Here is a 17,312-nt window from a genome sequence, read left to right as displayed (position 1 = left end):
CAATTTATTTATTTTACATCATTTATTAGCAATAAAAACATCACATTGTTAATATTTATGACACTATAAATATATTCCCTTATGGAAATATATATAAGCAAAAAATCTATGCAATATATATGTGACAAGTTTTCGCACATAAATATATATTTTACATATATGATATATAAATGTCAACATAGATGTTGAATTTATGTAATTTCAGATGATAAATATATATATGTACTTAATTTATTTATTTAACATATTTATAGATACAAACCTATGCACATGTTATATTTATTTTTCTTCTGTATATATATTTTCATAAGGGCACGAAAGAATAGAAATGTGAGAATAAGTCGAACTTACGAAATATTCGTGTCGAATCAAATGATTTGAAAAATTTGAATTATTTGAGTTTCAAATTAGACGACAAATCCAAATTATTTGACAATTTTTTTTTTGGATTTATTTTGTGTGAATAAAAAAATTTAAATTTAAACTGAACGTTCGAATTTAAAAATTTACAGATACCGTGAATTTGAAAACTCACGAATATTTTTAAAACTGATGAATAATTTGAATTTTTCAAATTATTCGATTCGAATTATTAATCGAATGATAATATTGATTAGATTCGATTTAAAAACTATTCGCACACCTTTAATTAAAGATAATGAAAAAATTTATCGTGTTTAAATTTAATAAATAGCTGTGCGTATGTGAATGGTTTTTTTTCAGCATAATGTATGATAAATAAATAACATAATAATATATTTTTTGTGACACACTTGAAATGTACGATATTTAGCGCCTATAGCCGGCAGTTAAAAAAAATATTAGATAAGATACAGCTGGTAAAAAAGATACCTAATCGTTCTAATAGTGACGTCATCAACGGATCAAAAAATATTTTTTGGTTACATGTGCGATTGCAAACGGCCAAAAAATATCGAAGTAACTTAACGAGCCACCTTGTGACAAAATTTATCATCATATTAATTAATACACTTACCGGCTTCTCTCTTATTTTCAACAAATACTCAAAACAATCTTACCAAATAAATAAATGCGGGTTATAACCTGCCATTTATAGGCACTAAATGTAGTACATTTCCCTGATTAAACAACTGAATTCGATCGAATTAAACAGAATTAAATTTTTAATTCTATTTAATTCAGATAAATTCTGTTAATTCGGTACTTAACTTAAAAATTTATTCTGTCTAATTCGGCAGGAAAACCAGAATTTGTCCAAATTAAAACGAATTTAAATAATTTTATTCGGTTTAATTCTGATTAATTCGAAAATAATTCTCCAATTTCTAGTTCTGAATCCGAATTGAACTGAATTAAAAAGAATTTGAAATTTTTATATCGGTTTTATTCTGTTTAATTCAAATTCAAATTTTCAATTCAGTTGAATTCTGTTTTGCAGAATTTGACAGAATATGACAGAATTAAAATTTTAATTCTATTTAATTCAGATAAATTCTGTTAATTCGGTAGCTAACTTAAGTATGAATTCTGTCTAATTCGGCAGGAAATCCATAATTTGTCCAAATTAAAACGAATTTAAATAATTATATTCGGTTTAATTCTGATTAATTCGAAAATAATTCTCCAATTTCTGGTTCTGAATCCGAATTAAAACGAATTTGAAATTTTTAAATCGGTTTTATTCTGTTTAATTCAAATTCAAATTTTCAATTCAGTTGAATTCTGTTTTGCAGAATTCGACAGAATATAACAGAATTCAAATTTTTAATTCGGTCGAATCCAGTTGTTCAATCAGGGTTCAAATATCTGTCACAAAAACTAATGTATTTATCTAATGCAATCGAGTCTAAGACTCGTGTGTCTTCACACCTCGCGTCTTAAACACGATCGCACTAGTTAGATAAACTACTATTAAAATTTAGATTTTAAATGCATGTCTTTGTTTTTGGTTCGCTATAAAAAATTATAAATACAATTTTTTTTATTAATAAAAATGTCTTGCTGATATTTAAAATTTATGCTTTTATTATCATTTAATTTAGTTTAATTTAATTTATCATTATCATTATTATTATTTTAATAACCGCTGATTTTACGACGAAATTTATAATTTCATAGAAAAAATTGCAGAACAGTTTTTAAAATTTTACACATATAAAAAATTAGACTTTCAGATGTTAAAAAGATCGCATTATTTAATTATTTATATTTTTTATTTAATCTTATTTTTATTTTATTTATCATTCTTCTACAATTATTATCTAAAATGCTAATTTATTATTTATCAGCAACAATATTTTAAAATGACGATTGTTATTATTAAACAGTTACGTTTAAATATTTATGATTTTTTAAAATAAATTAATGGAAAGGCTTCAGTTCATCACTTTTATAATAACTTTCAATTTTTTATTTTCAACTTATTATTTCATCGTAATTATTTTAGTATTTACTAAACACTTATTTATCAAAGTTGAATGCATATACTAATTTTATTTGCATTTCTGTTACCACTTTTTAATTAACACACTTTCCATACAATTTAATTACAAGCATATGACAATAATTTTGAATCTCAATTTCAAAATAATTTTTAAAGGTAACAGACCCAATTATTGACCATTTATGATCATCTAAGTTCGTATTATATTCTTACATACATTTCCCAAATTTTTTATGATCATAGTCTGTGACGACATATATGTACATGCAGTAAATAAATATAAGATATAAGTACATATATGCACGCAAAAAAAAATAAATAATTAGTCAACTTTTCAAAAATTTGGACATTAATAACATGGTATGTATTTGGAATATTTGTCAGAATATATAATCATATGTGTGTATATATTTAGATGAAAGATAAAAACGTTACAAATTTTACATGGATTTTTTCCATATTTCTGTGCAGATTATGGGCATTAATGAAACGACATGTGGTCATTCTTGATAATTTTTTCCCGGGTTGCCAATTCAATTTTCATAACTCAAAAGCAAATTAAATTTTTATTAATAAGTTTAATATTTTTCTTGAATACCACATTTGAATCGTTTATTTGAGATACCCCATAAGTCATGTTTTTTTCGAAATTGGGTTTTTTGCATTTTTAGGTTCTTTGGATGTTCCCATATAGAAATCAATAAAAATATGCATCAAATCAGCGTTTAAAAAAAAAATTAACGGGGTGACAGCAATTTCTTTTAATTGAGAAACCCCATAAGTCATTGACTTATCGGGTTTCTCATATAAACATGTGCAGTTTTAATTTTACAGAAATAATTTTTTTTTTTTTTTATTTAAAATTCGCGCTTTTTTGGAAATGGATTTCAAATAATTTTTTCAAGTAGTTTCAATTACAAAATTGAATTTTTCTTATTTGAATCTTTTTCAGAGACGCTAACATTATTGTCTTCAATTATTTCATTATTATGTTAATGTCAAGTTTTTCCAGAAAAATGTTTTTTGTGTTTCCTGACAAATTTTGTTCACTTGACTTAAGGGGTTTCTCAAATAAACGATTTATTTAGTTCTATCAAATAAATTTATTTGTGATAAGTAAATTGTCTGAAAATAGTTTTGACTAAATTGGTTTATGTATGAAATTTTTTTTTTTTAATAAGAAACCTTATGCAGACAAAATCGAGAACTTGGCTCAAGAAATATTTTTGTGGCCCAAGAATATTTTTTGTAATTCGGACAAAAAGTCAAAAATTTCTTCGTTCAAGAAAATTATTTGAAATCAAGAATTTTTTTTTCTTTAATTAATAAAATTTTGGCTTTTCTTCTAGATTGCAAACAATTTTTTACATACCACGTTTACTTTTTTTCTTGTCTAGAAAATAAATTTATAGCCCATAATAGTAACAATTGGGCGACAAAAAAAAAAATTTCATGTTTTAGAAAACAGTTCGAAAACTAAGAATTCCATATAATTAAGGAATATGCTCATAATAAGTATATCTGACTGATGATTTATGTTTTATATCTATTAAAAAAATTTGGGAAATTAATCACATAGTCGACTAAGAAATTGATAAAAATATCAATTAATGAGATCTGTCAAAAAAATCATTTATTCATTAATATAAAATATAATAAATAAATAAATGATGTCTACGATACGTATGGTGTCAATAAATGGGCCTTTTTCTTTAATTTAATTTTTAGTATGCATTCAATTATGTAAATGAATGCAATGTAAATATCATGAGTTACAATTGAAATTCCATTTATTAAATAAAAACATTTTCCACAATAAATAATAAAGAGTATAAAATATTAAAATATTATTTTGTAATTTGTACATATAAATTTGTTAATGCAAAATTAATAATAAATAATTACAGTACAATAATACAATTGTTAATTTTGTAGTAGTACGTTTATATCAATAACGTACTTTTAAAAATAATTAAGTAATTTTATTGTGCAACGAGAGTTGGCATTAAAATTTACAGCTTTTTCAGCCCAGTCTTTTAAATAATATATTTTTTTAATCGTCGCCGTAAGTTACACAATATAGATTTTTAAAAATATAATTTATTTAATAAATAAAATATAAAAAATATTGGTATTTGACGAAGATATAACTTAAATTAGTTCATATACTAGATTATAAGAATAATAAATTTATAGCAAAATAACTGATAATGTTATAATTTAACGCAATTTATTCTGGAAGATATAGCAGTAATGGAAGTAATTGCAATTATTTTATCTAAGAAACTTATGAGTAAATAGAGGAGACCACGGCATGATGGGACCCCTGGTCAAAAAAATAACTTGATTTTAGCTTGATTTACATATTTCAAGATATGAAAACACATTCGGTTTTGACTTGTTTTTGACTAAATTGTCTTATTTAGTACTGATTTATGCCAACCAAGTAAAATTAAGGTCACGTTGTCGTGGATCAGATTCAGTTGACTTAAAATTAAGTCATTTAAATCAAATTCACGTCAACGTGAGTTTAATTTGACGGTTGACTTAAATTTTGTAGCCAACCCCGAGTCAACGTGACTTTAATTTGTCGGCTGACTAATATTTTTGAGTCAAGCCCAAGTCAACGTGACTTTAATTTGTCGGCTGACTTAAATTTTTAAGTCAACCCCTAGTCAACGTGACTTTAATTTGACGGTTGACTTAAATTTTTAACTCATTTGAATCAAATCTAAGTCACGTCGTCTTGGATTCGACTGAGTTGACTTAAATTTAAGTCATTTAAATCAAATTCAAGTCAACGTGACTTTGATTTTACCGTTGACTTAAATTTTTAAGTCGAACCGAAGTCAACGTGACTTTGATTTGACAGTTGACTTAAATTTTGAAGTCAACTCCAAGTCAACGAGACTTTAATTTGATGGCTGACTTGAATTTTTAAGTTAATGATGTCATGTTGAAGTTAAAAATAAGTAAGTGAAACCAAAATTAAGTTAATTAAGTCAAAAGCAAGTCCAATAAGTCAAAAAATTCAACATCAAGTCATTACTTTGACCCGGGACACTTTTAAATTTAATAAAAAATTTTTTTTTGTCTATTTTGTAAATATTATGAATTTTTAAATGATAAAAAATACTTGAGGCAAACCAGGGGCATGAAAAACATTTAGAAATTTAATAGATTCCTTAAATATATATGAAACAAAAGTATGAACACTAACTGAAATTGACAGAAAATAATTATCAACTCAAATTTTTATCGGGAAAGTAGTCCGACGTTACAAAAAAAAAATTTTTTTATTTAATTTATCGTAAAAGGATGAAAAATTTGTTCGCAAAAAGTAAAAAAAAATGGCGTTTGGAGCTAGAAAGCTACAAGAATTAATTATTCTCTTAGAGATCCCGCCGTACCCCATTCTCCCCTACTATTTTAAATAATCTAGTGTTATCAATTTTAAAACATTTTTCAAGTGGAAGAATCTTATGTCATACTTAATTCACAAAGCGCAATATAAAAAAAATATCTCAAGTAATAAATAATTAAGAGACGTTTTTTTAATAATCGTCAAACTCTAACGCAGTTTCGTAAAATCGAAGTATTGCATTTTACAAACGTTATGAATTAAAAAATAATTAAGACATTTTTCCATGTTATCAAATTTTAACAAACGTTAAATTTATATAAATAAATAAATATAGGAATTTTAATAATTTCATTCATAATACTTGGTCTTTTTTATTTAAATATTATCCACAGTTGAGCTTAAAGCGTTAAAAATGTTGTAAAAAAAAGATAAGTTGTGATTCTCAGAACAACTTTTAATAATTACACAATGGCGTAGCAAGCTTCAACAATATACATATTTTTATTTATTTATACATATTTAATAATAATCTGTAATTCAGCTTGCGTTGATAGATTTTTTTTCAAAATTATTAAAGTTAATTGGTGCTCATATTATAGAGAATTAACTATTTTTTTAATTATTATATATTTATATTTAATTAACAGTAATTTATTAATTATTTTTGCATATAATTATGTCTTTATATTTTATATCACTGCTTAATACGATCAATAATTTTTATAAGATTTATCTCAATCCCCTCACTATAATTATTACAATAAAATAATTATTAATTTAACAGTGAAAATTTACTAATTAAATTTGAATTTATTTTTTATGACAATTTGTTTTAATGACATTTTAATTTATAGTAATTAATATCCTTTGCTATTTGCATATGCGGTAGCGTATTTTGTTATTATCGTCATCATAATTATAATAATAAGTATATTAAATTTTCTATCCAATATATATATTGTTATACAAATATATTGACGTCATTTACGTCAATGGAAACTACGTGATGTTATTTCGTATTAATATTACTGTCAATAGAGAAGAATCTCTATATAAGTAAGTACGATTTATTTTTGTTCGATTGAATAAATCATCTCTATTTTATATTAAATTTAATTTAAATGATGCATTTTTTTATCAATAAATATAGCAAACGGTGGTTCCATAATTTATTTTTTCTTATTCTTACGAATTAAAATGAAATTTAATTGATAAATTTTCACTGCGATAAATTCTAACATCGATATAACATTTTTTTTTTTTTAATATTTTATTTTTATCATTATATAAGTTAAAGTGGACCCAAATAGTAGTCGAACGTATTTCAAAGGTGAAGAAATATATGGAAGATTTTTTAAAAATATTTTTGTTAAATACGTAAATTTAATGATTAAAATATACATATATTTAAATATAATACTAATAATGTAGATTAAATTTATATTTATGTTTTATAATCGATGTACTACTTTAATTTCATCGTTATATATTTTATTTATGTTAATTTTATTTTATTATTTAACTGGCTATTGAATTTAAGGAAGCCCGCTGTGCGTGTTGGTAGAATGTACCTGAAGATCGGAACGTTTTTCGCCGAACGAAAATAAAAAGTCAAAAATCTACTGGACTTATTTTTGAAATTTTTTGTATAGGTGCTAATATATCAGCCGAAAATTACAGCCACCCCCAATTACCCCTCAAGTCATCTCTAAGCAGTAAAATTACATAAATTTTTTTCATTTTCGTTGCGCGACTAACGTTCCGATCTTCAGGTACATTTGGAAGAAAAGTAGTAGATTGAATAAAAGAAAAAATTTATGGGTAGTTATTATGAGATTACAAAATTTCAATTAACGTTCTGTGTGTTTTTTAAATATAAATTTTATGATTATTCAAAATCAAGATACCGCGATCTTTTGGATAAAATGAAGAATTAGCGATTAGAGGTTAGAAAAAATGAATATAAATATTTATGAAACATAAAATTAATTCGATAAATTGAACAGTACAGCTGACTAATATCATATAAGATCATGCTTGTTATCATGTATAGTCATCTCGATGAAAGCTTGGGATTTTTTCCCACCACGGTTTCTTCCCCCACCCTTTAAATGTTGGTTTGGCACATGCGCACATTGAATGACGCATGCGCTTATTCTAATATAATGATGGTGGGGGAAGAGACTGGTGAGAAAAAAATCCCAAGCTTTCGTTGGGACCACTATATGATACATGATCATATGTGCATAAATCTGATTATGTGTGATCACATATAACCATACACGGAAAAAAATATGGTTCTTCCAACCACAATATTGTAGTAATCATTGACGACTGTAGTTGGTGTTACTACACGCGTGATTGAGGTTATTCCAAGTTGGAGTTGGCATTTCTTTACTCTAACTTGTAGTAACCTCAACTACAGCTGCTGTTAAAACAACTACATTTTCTCCGTTTATCTGATCAGTCCATGTAAAACAAAATTCGTTCCAAAGTAATTCCAAAAAAGTTTGACCTGTTAGGTAAAAGACCTGATCAGGTAACTAGTACCCGATCACTCCATGCTTGTATATCTATATTTAGTAAAATTTAATAAATATAGATATTCAAATACATGAGTGATCGGGTACTAGGTCTCTTACCTTAGAACTTTTAAATTTGAGACGATTGGAATTTCAAATTGAACTTTTTTCAAACTTTTACAATTTTAATAGAAAAAAATATAGTTGGTTTAGAACTTTATGTGGGTGAATTTTGTGTCAAATAAGACCGTCTTTATAGCATAATTTTGAGAACATATATTCACTTTTTTTATTTTTTACTACAAGGATTTCAAATTAGAGACTTTTGAACTTTTTCCGAATGAAAGAAATACGTAATAAAAATACGTTTTAAAAATCATGTTTCAAAAACGTTCTCATCTGACTTTTCATTCGTTTACATGAGGTTCTAAATCACTATTTTTTTTACGTTTGTCCTAAAAGTTCAACTAAGAAAAAAGATCAACTTGAAGTTCAAATCTGTCGAACATTTTTGGAATCTTTTTGGTCCAATTTTTTTTTTTACACAATATCTAAATATATAAACTAATATAAACATATATGGGTATTTTTTCCCGGAAGCAAAATTACTTTCTTTTAAAAAATGATTTATTTTCTAATAGAAAATATAATGAATAAATAAATATTTTTCAAAAAAGTAATTTTTAGTGCTCTTATTTTTTTATGTCACGACAATTGATTCACGTACAAGTGGACCTCCTTAAATAGAAGGACTTGATAGCAATAAAAATATATAAATAAACTTGTGTTTAACAGACGTGTTTAACTGAAATAAACAAATTCAAAAAATATGTTTATTGAAAACAAATATTTAAAAATTTATTTTATTTCAATTGCATTAGTTTATTTTATCTTTATACATCGTAAAAGTGTTAAAAAATTGTCGATTACTGTCTCGTTAATCGAACATCGAGTCGAATAACAAAAAAAATGAGTATAAAAAAAAGTTTGATTTAGGATTTGTTTAAAATTTAATTTTATTTTTCTGAATTACGCGCACATAATTTTTTATCACGACTATGATTTATTTATATAGTTTAATATTATTATATTTGAACTCTCATCAATATATGTATATTTATATATATATATTTATATATTTAGAATACACACAAATATACACAATATACGTGCAAATTAAATAATACCACACTCTGCAGAGAATACATAAATATATATATAACATATTTAATGTTTATATATTTATATTCATATATATTTATAATTATAGGTGTATAGAAAGTTATAAAAGTTAAAAGAAACGACGCGATGTCGTTTTATATTATTTAAACTTATCCAGTCTGCTATATATTTTTTTTTCATCATTTCCTTCCCTTTAAATATCTTGTTATTCGTTATTATTTTCGTTTCTATTTTTTATATATTTTGAACACTCGAAATAATTTCATTAGTTTTAAATTGTAGAATTTGAATATCATAAGAGCTCAAGTACAAGCTTTGGCGGTATATTTATAAAGTTGTAGTACAATTTTTATGTTAATATTTTACCCGTCATCGCAGTTTTTAGGAATTATTTTATATAAAAAAAAACAAGTAAATAATAACAACAACAACAACAATAATAATTAGTAATAAATAATTATTTAAATTAGATAAATTAATGACGTAACTTAGGCTTTTTCAGGTTCTGAACTTTGGGAAGTACGTTTTTCTTTATTGTTAGCATGATGACGTTGTTGCTGATGATGAGGATGATGATGATGGTGAATCATTTGTTCCGTTTCCGGTGGATTTTCGTGTCCTACAAGTAAATCGAGAGTACCTTTGGCAACAGATGATTGATCTGTTGCACTTGGGGGTGGTAATGGTGTTGCTACCGGTGAATCCGCTGGCAATGGCATGCAGTGTAAAACATAACACCTTACGCCAGCAAGAATTATTCCTATTTTAAATAGTAATTAATAGTTTATTATTGTTACTATTAAATTGAAATTAATTTGTATCAAGTTTCTCACCGAATAGGAGTATGGCTGCACCGGCTATCAGTAGTACAAGTCTGTGGTCTGTGGTCGTTGCTCCGGGTGCTAGTTGAACTAGACCAACTACCAATACTATTGCGCCCAACAGCAAGCAAATTACCACTGCGTGTAATCCCGATATCTGGGGTTTTAATTCATTATTTATTATTTTAAAATTGTTGATAATCTCGTGTAAAAAAAATAGTTTAACGAGCGTTGACTATTTGAAACTTCAAAATGTGACACAATGACGATCTTTTTTTGAACGATTTTTAAACTTCTAGAAATACAAAAAGAACGATTGACTTAAGCCTATAAATGAACGTTTAGTGACTTTTTTTGACTCTCTATCAAATGCTCTAAATTTTACCATTTTTTTCCGGGCAAAGTACGTCAGAAAAACTTGATTTTGAACCATTTCTGAAGGTTTTATTTTTTTATTTAATATGTTGATAGTAATTAGTGGGGACAAGATCTTTGCCTTAATTTTGAAATGAATGGTGCAAATGTTTGATATTACGGCGAAAATATTGGTCATATGGAAAAAGTTTTTAAACAAAAGTTGTAGGAAATTTAATTTTATAAAAAAAATGTCTCTTATGATTTTTTTATACGACCAATATTTTCACCGTTATTACAATATTGAGTTTCATAATGAACGATTCAAATTTTTATTAGTTATGAAAATCTTAGTTTTGAAATTACGGCTTTCTTATTAGTTCTATGAAAAAATTATAAGAGATATTTTTTTTATAAAATTGAATTTTGAACAACTTTTATCTGAAAAATTTTTTAATACGACCAATATTTTCACCGCAATTCCAAAATTACGATTCATAATGAATGGTTCAAATTTTTGTTAATTATGAAAATCTTAGTTTTGAAATTACGGCTTTCTTATTAGTTCTATGAGAAAATTATGAGAGACATTTTTTCTATAAAATTAAATTTTGAACAACTTTTATTTGAAAAATTTTTTAATACGACCAATATTTTCACCGCAATTCCAAAATTACGATTCATAATGAATGGTTCAAATTTTTGTTAATTATGAAAATCTTAATTTTGAAATTACGGCTTTTTTATTAGTTCTATGAAAAAATTATAAGAGACATTTTTTTTTTATAAAATTATATTTTGAAGAACTTTTATTTGAAAAATCTTTTTATATGGCCAATATTTCCGCCGTAACATCAAAAATTTGACAGCATTAATTATAAATTGTTATTTTCAAATTAAAGCAAAAATCCTGGCCCCAGTAATTAGTCAACCAATGGTTTTCTCCTTGAAATTTCAAAAGCATAAAAAACGTTCAAAAAATATAAGTCGTGTCACGTTTTGAAATTTCGAAAAGTAAACATTTTTTCAACCTTTCGTTAGGTTTCGTAAGATTTTTTTTACACAGGACCTTTAATTATTTTTTCTTACATTCAATTTATTCTTAAACGATTTAACAATTTAATTGACAGACATTATTTATAATTATTTTTAATTACAATTAATGTAGTCATAATTAAAAAGTTATTAGTTTTTAACTTCATTATTATAATTACTATTAAATAAATTTATGAAAGTTGGATGAGAAAAATATGAAGTGACTTATTAATAATTTTTAAATTATATATCGAACAAAGTAAATGTGGGCATTACTGCGGTTTATGATTTAAGTTTGATTGAGAGCATTATGACGTCGCTCCAGAACCTAATTTCCATGTTAATTACAGGGAAAAAAAAAAATAACTTGACCAGCACGATACAGTTTTCTAACTGTCACGATAATCGTTAGCTATTTGAAGATTAGTGCTGACAGCGATTTGGATCATGAATGGGACTAGAATGGATCGCGATGGTATTTATATAGATCTCTCCCTTTACAATACGCACTTGACGCTCCATTAGATTGTTTCAATCACAATATCATTTTTTCCGTGTAACGTTTTCTCTGGTACCGATAATTTTCTAGTTGCCGGTAATTGATAATGTTATTTCGGATAGTCTTGTAATTGAATAGAAAAGATTATGTACCTGAAGATCGGAACGTTTTCGTTCAACCAAAGTGAAAAATTTATGCAATTTAACTGCTTAAGGAGTAGTTGGGGGTGGCCTGCAAGTTTGCCTGACATACTATCGTGTACACGAAACATTTCAAAAATCGAGATCCAGTTGATTTTTTACTTTTTATTTTGTTTTTTTATTTTCGTTTCACGAAAAACGTTCCGATCTTCGGATACATATAAGATTCGGAAGACTCCCGGGTCAAAAATAAAACTTGATTCAGTCTCGCTTCATCTTATTGTCATTTTAAGCCATCGATTCGCCGACGATTGTTCGATAAGATCTCGACTTTTTCGAGTTGAATTAAATTTTTGTCAACTTGTGGAACTTTTTTGGACGATCGTCTTGTGAAAAAAAGTTATAAATTTCGACTTGGTAAACCAAGTTTTATTTTTGACCCGGGCTTTGATCTTGAAGAGCGTTTTTCTGGGTGAGATCTTTTGGAGTACTCAATTCAAGGATAATTTTGTTTCACGGTAGACATATTTTAGGTAGGAAAAAGTCAAAGCGTTATATACCTGTGCGTAAAAAGGTTCTGGAGCGATTGTTAATAATACCAAATCCAAACTTTACCATAAAATTAATAATTTATCATGAATTTATCCTGAAAATTTGCAGTGAACATGATATGATTTTCGGATCATTTAGACGGATATAAACCAAATCATCAATTAAACCTAAATTTAAAGTAATAAACCAAATTTATGAGAAAACAAGAGTATTTATTTTATATATATCAGAACTAAACTTACTATTGATGTTATATTTTGCAAATTTATAGTCTATATAATCAATTTTTTATGAGTTTTATGTAAATTATGAACTTTCCTTTTAAAAAACATATGAAATGTAGATTTAAAGGAAACCGAGTCAAAACAAGACTTCGTTTTTCATAAAAGAATAAAAAATTCTCAAAGTTAGTGTCCATTTTACACCGGATACTCAGCAGAAATATGGTGTCTCATTTGACCTGGTCTCCTCTAATCAATTCCTAGTCTCTGAAAGTCCATTTTATATTGTAATGAATATCACAGATAATATTTAGCCCAGTAATTTAAAATCCCTAGAAAAAATTTCTTAATAAATTCCTGCTTTCTACAATCCTCAGTAATACCGATATGCATTTTTCATTGAATGCCTCTTATTTCATATAAATATTATTTCATTATTATCAATATCATTCAATAAAATTTAAATTAAACTAAATATTGGCTGTCAAAGAAAGAGAGTTCATAACCTACGAGTAAAAATTAAATTAGAGAGAATTTATTTAGACAGCCGCCAGGTGTAATTTTTACTCGTCATTGTGAGTAAAAATGAATCTGATTGATTTTTACTCACTGAAAGAGTAAAATTTCGTAATTCGAAAGTAAAAAGTTGTAATGGCCCAAGATTACTCGATTTAGAGTAATTTTTAGAATAAATAACATGGCAATATTCATACGAAAATTCTCTCCGTGTATGCCTACTTAAGGGCATTCTCAGACAGTGCCCCCCACTTTTTAGAAATATGCAATGACTTTCAACTGTCATAACCGTATTAAAATTTTATTAACTAATTAAAAAAAAATTAAAACCTTAATTGAAAAACAGACAACGTAGTCGTAATTTCGTTAAGATATAGAATTTAAAAAAAATTACTTACAATTGATTTCAGTTGGGAGTTAATCGAAATTTGTTGAATAAATTTTAACCAACAAAATTTAAAAATTCGAATTATTAAATTGACATGAAAATTTTACTGAAATTTATTTAACGAATTTTGTTTAACTCCTAATTGATATCAAGTGGAAATAATTTTTTTTAAGTCTATATGTCGGCAAAATCACGACTACGTTATCCTTTTTTCAATTAATGCTTTAATTTTTTTTTAATTAATTAATAAAAATTTGATACGCTTATGACAGGTGAAAGTCATTGAAAATTTTTAAAAAGTGGGGGGCACTGTCTGAGAATGGTCTTAAAATCTTCAGATATTTCCGATCAAATTACCCCTATTTATCAAACTTTTTATAGAAAATTTGTTATTTTGTTCTTCGAATATTGTGATAACAAAGTACTTATACTTAATTTTTTTTTGTAAAAGATCGCAGTTCTATGTCGAGATAAAATACCTTGCCACAGAGATAAAGTTCAGGAAGAGGGTCAAGATGGCTATTTTGCCCATGTGGACTAGGAGTTGGTGGAGAACCTTGAAGAGGTGGCAGCCATTGCCCGCCGAGATATAGCTGGCTCGGTCGTTTTAACCTTTTCTCTTGTCTCCTACGTTCATGGCGCACAGCCACTGCTGGCATTGCTCCAATCATTCTGAAATTTAATAAAAAAATATAACCAACAATATCAACCACCTGACAAATATTTTTCTTTCGCATATTTTTCATATTTTCTATTTTTATAAAATTTTTCTGTTGTGTTATCATCAATAGCTGTCATTGGATTCTGATCATTGCTTTCTGCTTATGTACATGATGCAATGCCGCTTCTACCGGTTCGTGAACTACACAACGCGGTGAACTTTAGTGACCTCGAATGACCCCGCGCGGTCGATACGTCACTATAATCCTACTCCCACCCACCCACTCTAGCTTGGTTCCAGACCCGTGTATAGCCCAGTACCTCAGGCCACGAGCTTGCTATCCCATAGATTCTATGATACTTGTATTCAGTACACTAGCTTTTGTAGAATTAATAGTAAAAGGATCTTCAAAGAGTAGGCTTTGCTTTAATTTTTCCAACGATGATATATATATCACATACTTTTTATCTTTACCTAATTATATTAATTATATCCAATTATACACCTATATATGGAGATATATCTTCATTATTTCACTCTATTTCCCAAAAGATAATTATTTTTATTAAATAATAATAATAATAATTGATACTAATGATGATAATAATAATAATATTTTATATTTGAAGAATTATATGTAATATTATTTAGGGTAATTTACTTAGATGTCAATCTCCTTGGAAACCTTGAATTTTTTTTTTTTTTTCTATTGATTCTAAAATAATTAAACTTAATTTTCATACTTATGATTATTAGTACAGTATATTAAAAAACGATATCCTCTAGGTGAAATTTAAATGTACCTGAAGATCGGAACGTTTTTCGCGGAACAAAAATAAGAAAAAATAATTGAGAAGTAAAAAATCTACTGGATCTAGATTTCGTAAATGTTTCGCACGTTAACCCAAAATGACAGGCCACCGCCAACTATCCCTTAAGTTGCCATTTGACATGAATTTCATGAATTATTTTCATTTTCGTTGCGTGAAAAACGTTCGGAACTTCAAGTACATAAATTTAAGGAACATGTCGCAGAATGAATTATTTCTCTTGGAATTGACCCCTTTACTCTCAAATATCAATTTATTAGTCCAAATGAAGTTAAAAAAATTTATTTTTTGGTAACTCAAAGAATTGTGAACTTTACCCTCATTGAAAGTTTGAATTCCTGCCCTGTTCAGAGGTAGAAAGTCGTACTTTTGTGAGAAAATATAGTATATTATACACCGAGGGAGGAAAGTAGGACATTGTAGCCCGTGTGTGTAATGGCAAACACGCGGATTAGGACGTCCTTCCTTTCTCCGTGGTGTGTATATTATTTTTGACCAGATCTGTACCTGAAAGTTCAAATTTTTGACTCTGTTTGTGAGAAAACAGCGCATGGGCTAAGTTTTCTCATAGAAGGAAAGAACGACTTTCTTTCCCCTAAACAGGACAGGAATTTAAACTTTCGGTGCAGGTTTGGTGAAAAATCATACAAATTAGCGCATGTGCCATCCTTCCCGCGAACAGAGACAAAAATTTAAACTTTTAGGTGCAGATCTGATGAAAAATAGTATACACACCATGCACTGAAAAAAATAATTGGTAGTAGCTACCGATTGGCAATTGGTAGCCACTACCGATTATTTTTCGGTAGCCGCTACCGATTATTTCGGTACCAGTTACCGAAATAATCCGTAACTGCTAGTGATTAATTTTTGGTAACAGCTACCGATTATTCGGTAAAAGCTACCGATTATTTCGGTAGCCGTTACTGATTGGAATCGGTACCAGCTACCGAAAAAAAATCGGTAGCTCTTACCGAAAATTAGGTAACTGGCACCGAAATAATCGGTAGCGGCTACCGAAAAATAATCGGTAGTGGCTACCAATTGCCAATAGGTAGCTGCTACCGATTATTTTTTTCAGTGTGGAGGTAAATAGGACATCCCAATCTCGCCTTCGGCCCAGGTAGGCAATTACACACACGAGTTGGAATACCCTACTTTTCTCTCTTGGTGTGTAATATACTATTAGTAAAATATTAGTTTTCTGAAACTTTTGATTTTTGATAAAAAATAACAATTTATTGGATTCAAATATTGGTTTCAAGAAATATGAAAAGTCATTAAGAAAATATACAACTCCCAGGACAAAAGAATTTCTTGCCCCAAGAAATAATTTTCGTTATGAATGAAAAACAAAAATTTTCTTAGGACTAGAAAAAATTTCTTGCCTCTAGAATATTTTTGTTTTCAATTCATAATGCAAAAAGTTTCTTGGTACGAGTGGAAATTTTCTTAAAACGAGGAAAAATTTATTGCACCAAGAAATTATTTTTTTTTGTGTATCCGTTCTAAAATCATTTTGTGAATAAAATATACAGATAAGGGACTGCCAGTAGTCTAATTTAGAATTAAATTGATTTCCAATCAATAAAACCATTAATAGCTTAATACGTTTCAGTTAATCAAAGAAACGATTGAGGCCTTTGTTGAAATAAAGTGATTTTTTGGTGATTATTGCAGCTCACGGTCAAATAAACAATGAACATAATTCGATTAATTACTTAGCACTTAGCAACAAAGTAATAATTGAAAAATAATCTCAATAGATAACAACAAGTAATCATTGCTTTGATATATTTCCT

General features: G+C 27.2%; 1 protein-coding gene across 1 annotated transcript in view; it reads right to left on the bottom strand.

The window, feature by feature from the left end:
• Nucleotides 1-17,312, bottom strand: part of LOC130670878 (uncharacterized) — a 75,139-nt gene continuing 57,827 nt past the window's right edge. Inside the window, exons 2-4 of the mRNA XM_057474483.1 lie at nucleotides 14,499-14,691; nucleotides 10,327-10,471; nucleotides 1-10,253 (exon numbers count right to left, since the gene is read on the bottom strand). Of these exons, the coding sequence (XP_057330466.1) occupies nucleotides 9,982-10,253; nucleotides 10,327-10,471; nucleotides 14,499-14,690 (609 nt within the window). The 5' untranslated portion in view covers nucleotide 14,691 and the 3' untranslated portion in view covers nucleotides 1-9,981. The remainder of the gene's footprint in view (nucleotides 10,254-10,326; nucleotides 10,472-14,498; nucleotides 14,692-17,312) is intronic.

The sequence above is a fragment of the Microplitis mediator genome, chromosome 7 (genome assembly GCF_029852145.1).
Source record: "Microplitis mediator isolate UGA2020A chromosome 7, iyMicMedi2.1, whole genome shotgun sequence".
Classification (NCBI taxonomy): Eukaryota; Metazoa; Arthropoda; class Insecta; order Hymenoptera; family Braconidae; genus Microplitis; species Microplitis mediator.
This window is presented reverse-complemented; position numbering and strand designations above follow the sequence as displayed.